Source organism: Gobio gobio, assembly GCF_949357685.1.
Source record: "Gobio gobio genome assembly, chromosome: 19".
In the NCBI taxonomy this organism is placed as follows: Eukaryota; Metazoa; Chordata; class Actinopteri; order Cypriniformes; family Gobionidae; genus Gobio; species Gobio gobio.
This window is the reverse complement of record NC_137112.1, coordinates 33,647,684-33,653,888: the sequence shown is the minus strand read 5'-3', so window position 1 is coordinate 33,653,888 and position 6,205 is coordinate 33,647,684. Positions and strand designations below refer to the sequence as shown.

At 38.7% G+C, this 6,205-nt stretch overlaps 1 protein-coding gene across 1 annotated transcript; it reads right to left on the bottom strand.

The window, feature by feature from the left end:
- Window positions 1-341: 341 nt before the first annotated feature.
- gpr25 (G protein-coupled receptor 25) lies at window positions 342-3,769 on the bottom strand. The gene has a single exon (XM_079844419.1). The coding sequence runs from the start codon at window positions 3,071-3,073 to the stop codon at window positions 1,829-1,831; it is 1,245 nt and encodes a 414-aa protein (XP_079700545.1). The 5' UTR covers window positions 3,074-3,769; the 3' UTR covers window positions 342-1,828.
- Window positions 3,770-6,205: the final 2,436 nt, after the last annotated feature.

The following is a 6,205-nucleotide window of genomic DNA, read 5'->3' as shown; positions in this document are numbered from 1 at the left end:
TAGGTCATAACCTATTTTTAGTATAAGAACATTTTCTTAGAAAAGCATGTGGCATTTATGTGCTGCATGGGGAAAGGTGATGTTTATGTTGACTGGCACATAAAAGTGAAATGAAGAAATAATTACAGAACTAAAAATGATATCAAAGAACCAGTGCATGATTATATATTACATAATTTTATTATATGTCTTATGCTGATGGAATGTACAGCTTCAGTAGTAATGGGCACATTTCAGTAACCTATTTACAAAACTGCGTGGCATACCTAAAAAAACAGTGAACCATTGAACTCTCAGAAACATCCCACTTGATTGCTGAAATGAATCACAAGGCTGGCACTTATATGTGTAACTGACTGGCACTAACTGTAACTTTATTATTTCATTAAAATGTATATATATGTGGGCATTTTTTTCTATAACATGTTTTTTGTGTTTTTTTCATACTGTTTCACACATTCTTGTGGGGTTCTGAACATCAGAATTTCGTATTTTTTCAAATACGAAAGTTGTGACCCAAGTTTGCCTACCGTACATGCGAGAACCATTTTGTCTCAAAACTTGCTGTGTGATTCATTTTCGAAGAGGAACTGCGATGCCAGGCCACTAAGTGTGAACCATTGAACTCTCAAATCTCACAGCAGCCCACTCTTTCTCATGAACAAATTTCTCCACAATAAAATGAAACCTGTGTGCTATAGACCATTTGCCATCCTCATTTGTTCGTTGATTGTAGTGGTAATGACTGATCAGTGCCATGGTTTTGAAGTAGGACGCTAAATGATAAAAGGCTCCGAAGAACGGTAGGCTGATGAAATGTTTCTGAAATCTGTTTTTCTTCATATTTGGATTTAGGGGTTTACATATACAATGTTTCAAGTGTTTTGTTTATTCTACAATATTCTCAATAAAATCAAACAAGACTTTGATTACCTACTGTGAGAAAGTTTGTTACTTAGCATACATACACAAGTAAAAAAGAAACCAGTTGTTTTAAAGTTGCATCTAATAGTATAAGCATAATACATTCTGATTATTCACAATTGTCGTTAAATGTCTATGTAATGTCCATGTAGATGAATAGCACTTTCTAGATTACTGTCAAAAAGAATTTCCATACATGAGTACATTGCTTGCGATTTACTTTAATTAATCTTGTACATTAAGTGATCCAATGCATAATTTATTTGTATGAAGTAAATTAAATATCGAAATGTATAGAACACTGCATGCTCAAAATTGTGATTAATTAGCAAACATACACAAGTAAAAATAAAAAAGAAACCAGTTATTTTAAAGCCGTTTCTAATAGTATAAACATAAATTCTGTGTATTAGTATAGATTACTGTCAAAAATGTTTCCATGCATTGCTTGTAATTTACGTTAATTAATCTTGTACATTAAGTAATATTCACCAAAGCATAATTTATTTTTATGTAGTAAATTAAATGTACAAATGAATAGAACATTGCACACAATTTTGATTACTTAGCAAACATACACAAGTAAATATAAAAAAGACACCAGTTATTCTAAAGTTGTAATAAATTCTGAATATGCTCAATTATCACACGTCACATGCTTGCATTGTTTTCTATTTATTTGAATGAATCTTGTACACTCTTGAGTAATATGTTCACCAATATATCATCTATTTTAATACAGGAAATTAAAAATAGAATATTGCTCAACAATGAAATAAAAATAAATGCAGAAATATGCAATATTCATATTGAAAGCTCTCAGTATATGATTAATTCATATTATTGATTTTAAGGATGTCAGTTTGACTAATAAAGGAAGAGTGCGTTCTGAAAACAGCAGTTTTCACTCCTTCTGAGTAAGTGAGAAAAGCCGCCCGCGGGTCGAAATATTTCCAGAGTAAGTCTCTGAAGTGCCATTAGAGAAAGAATTAGAGGAGATGTGGCTCTGGTGCACGTCTCCTTGACCCAGGCAGCCCAGACACAGGGCCGAGGCTCTGCGCCTGAAATGCTGATCCAGAAATAAGTAGATGGCTGGATTTACACAACTGTTGAGAAATGCCAGGCAGCAGGACAGCGTGAGTCCACTGAGTATGATCAACCTTGTGTCGCTGCTAAGATCTCCCCTGCTCATCAGTAAGATGACATGGGTGGTCTTGAACAAATTGAAAGGAAGCCAGGAGATCAGAAAGGCCACAATTATGGCGACCACAATCTTGAGGGAATGCCGACGTCTGGCTTCTGCACGTGAGTTTGCCGCAGTGTGACAGTGACGCCGTAGGTTAACCAAAATCGACCCATAACAGAGGCCTAGAATCAGTACAGGGAGCAGGAAGGTTAGAAATATGGTCAGGAGATTCATTCCTTGGACAAAAGAGGATTTGGAATCCTCCGAACACAACGTGTCGTCTATCAACCGACGGTACACCAACGATGGAATTCCAAGGAAGAAAGAAACGATCCACACCGTGCCACAGGTGACATGCGCACACTTACTGCCCCGTAGGAACTGAGAGTCCATGAGGCGCACGACAGCCAAGTACCGGTCCACGCTCATGCAGGTGAGGAAGAAGATGTTGGAAAAGCGGTTGACCGCAATGATGAAGCTGCTGATCTTGCACAGGACCTCACCAAAGCGCCAGTGACCATTTAGTGCCGAATCCGCCCACATTGGCAATGTGAGAACAAACACAAGGTCGGCTAATGCCAAGTTCAGCACGAAGATGTCCACAAGTCGTCCATTTTTCTGACGGCGTTTGCCGATGACCACAATGACAAACAGGTTCCCCAAGAAGCCAATGAAGAACATGATGAAGTAAAGCAGAGGAATGTAGATGTTGGACATGGGCAGGGATATCAAAAGGTTCTCGATATGGCTGTAGTCGTCGTATTCATCCGTGAAATTCATTGGATAATGAAGATCATCATCATCGTAATTGCTTGTGGAGCTCATTGTAAGATCAGAGAGTGCCATCTCTGTGCTGCTTGCCATCTGTGCACAAGTGATGGGCAAAGCAGAGAAAAGCAAGCATGTCACATGCTTAAAAACCACAAACTGCAATAGCAGGCTCTCTCTCTCTCTCCTCTCCATTTTCTTAAATCACACAGAGGTGCATTTTATCAAACGTACAGTCATTGCTGAAATGTGAAGCATTGGTATATTAAGTTTTTATCACCATGTCAGTTCTTAGAGGGATTTACTGCTAATTGGGTCATCGGTGTAATTTCTTTTTAAACTCTTTGAAAAGCAGTTTTTCCCAATAACTGACATGAATATTAACACAAATATATGTTTAAGCAGTTTTCTCACGCTCCTTTAAGCAAGACTAAGAGAAAAAAGCACCATGCTAGCAGTAAAAAAAAAAAAAGAAGTGAGAAAAAAACATACCAGATGGTTGGTGAGATTTACTTTTTATAATTCAACTGTGCAACAAACTGATCATAAGAAAGCTAAGAAGTCTTCTGAGCTGTTGTGGTTTCCTGGTGTTACATATTTTACAAAATTTTTCACTTTTGAACAGACAGGTTTAAAAAGTTCAATAAATACTTTTATAGCCTTTGGTCACAAAGTAAAGTAGGAATAATTAAAATGATAGTGCAAAGGTGTGGTCACATTAGCAAAATGTCATTCAAATTTCACAGCAGGCCTGGTTCCAGAATCAAATCACTGAGGGTGCTCTAGTAAAGTGCAGATAGGCTAAGCAACGGCTCCACCATCGCAGAGTAAAGTGAGACATTTTTGATTATTTCATCACTTTTACCAAAAATATTTTGCTACAAATTGTCTATTAATCTATTAGTCTGCCTTTACATTGCTTTAAAGCGTTACTGGTATTTTAACATGTCATCTTCCTGAGAATCAGAAAAAAAGGTCTTTAGATTTTTCCCCCCCGGTCATATGTTACATTGTTTGGAGCATAAAAAACAAATTTATATTTTTTATTTAATTCCTATGTTATATGCTATCCTCTGAGGACACCAGAACCCATTTATTGAGACAATTAAAATACATGAATAGACAAACAATGCGATTTTTGGGTTATAATACTTTGATAATGGGTAATAATATTTTCATAAGAATGTCTCATATTTCATAAGAATATCCAGACTTAAAACTGTGTATGTTGTCAGAGATTTCGCTAAAATATAATGCCCTCTACAAAGGCAAAACCTCTATTCAGGGTCTCAGGAGGATATTTCTGTCTCGTGCAGAGTGGCATTTATATTTAGATGTCACTTCCGAGACTTAGCTGCATGCAATTGGCCGTTGGTCCTCTTAGCAACTTGTCTGCTAAGATTGAATTCAATTTAAGATTGAACATTGGTCTGGGGAGTCTTCTCTGCATTTTCTACTGCACACGCGAGCATAAACGCACATAAATTAAATTACTCTGTACGCAACTGGATGGTCCTTCAACCAATCCCACCACAAGAGGCGTGATCAACGGGCAACGACCCATCGCTTCTCTATCCGTCATCGAGATAATCCCTCCAATAGCGGGCCAGGTGGATAAGCCAGTCTGTGATTGGTTCCCGCAAAAGTGTAACAGAAGCAGTAGAAATGAGTGTACGGGTTTCCAGAGTTGCCGGGCGAAATCAAATCGCTGGCAGATCAGGCTGGGTTTACCCAGTCTACTTAGGAACAATAGTTTTATTCAAATAAATGTTATAGACTGTAGCCTCGAAAGCGAGCCAAGATCGCTACGATCACTAAAATGCTGTTGCTTTGTCAGTCATCGCGATCTCACAAACTTCCGTTATAAAAATTAAGTTGTCAACAATAAATCTCTTAATGAGAGGTTTCGCGAGTCTGCATTAACTCAGAAACTGGCGCTTTGAGCGGTCGAGATTCTGATCGCGTTCGAGAGCTTAACAGCTATCTGAGATTGGCTATTACTCACCGCTGCAAAAACACGCTGTAAATAGATGCATGTGACGCTCTCCAGAGCTCAAATTTGCAAATCTGCCAAATTGGTTTCGCCAATATTATTAAAGTATCAACTGAGGGTGCTTTTGCTTGCGTTTGAGGGTGCTTTCCCAAACAACGGAAAATGTGACCGCAGTCACCGCACCTTAAAGGGGTCATGAACTGGCTTTTTAATTTTTTTATACTGTTGTCTGAGGTCAACTTATGACGTTTGCGTGGTTTTTACATTCAGAAACATCATAATGAATAAGTAATAGGCTATTTTCTGCCTTGGTTTTGAGGAACTCTGAAAAACGCTCTGTTTTGATGGGCGTGCCGCACTGAAGACTTGGAAGTAAACGCCCACGGCTAGGATTGGATAAGATTTGCATATTTAATGAGCTTCAGCTCCCCTCAGTACATGTGGAAATTGTTTTGAAAGCGTCTGGAGAAACGCTCACAGGGCTCGAAAAATATCTTTATCAAACAAACACAACGATTCATCTCTCATCCACCCGCGATTGATTGGAATGTTATTTTTGTATTAATTGGCCGGGCCGATCAGTGAATATAACCGCGAACTGTACACACACACACAAACACACGCGCAAGAAAGGAATGTTATTTCACTATTTAAGGTAGCCCGTCGGCAGGCCGGTGATACGTTTTGGTAGCCCGTCTGAAAAACACATAGCCCCGGGACGTTGGACTTTGCGAGCTGGCGTTAGTCCGAGTCTGATCACGAATTAACCTTCTCCAGCCTGTGACAGCGTGGTAAGGTATGTAATCAATAGATATCAAACGATCTGTAACAATGCAATACTAACACATATAAAAAAACATGTTTTACTAACAAGTGTGTTGCACCGTTCCTGTCAGATCCAATATAGAAGGCACAGCATTGTGTTTTAATCTCAATATGTCTGCAAATCCAGTCTCGACCTGTATCTTGTTTACAATCGATTCCGCTGTGAAATGAAGCGAACAAATGCGCAATGTCTTACGCACGTGATGCTCGGTAGCGTGACCCGTTTAGCTCCACAAGTCGGTGGGCGGGCTTGAGGTGGCGCTTCTGTATTCTATGACGTCAGTGGTAGACATATTCTGAGATCTCTCGTTTTCTGGGCCTGGTGTCAATAAAAGCTTTTCTTTGACTAACAAGGACGTTTTCAGCTCTGAAACTTACAGGATATTCTTATATCACGATGAACTTTTATATGTCAAAGGCTCAAAGCAATGCTGAGTTCTCAATTCATCACCTATTTAAGGCAGGTGAACGAACAGCAATGAAACAGAGAAGTGTTATCATCTCACAAT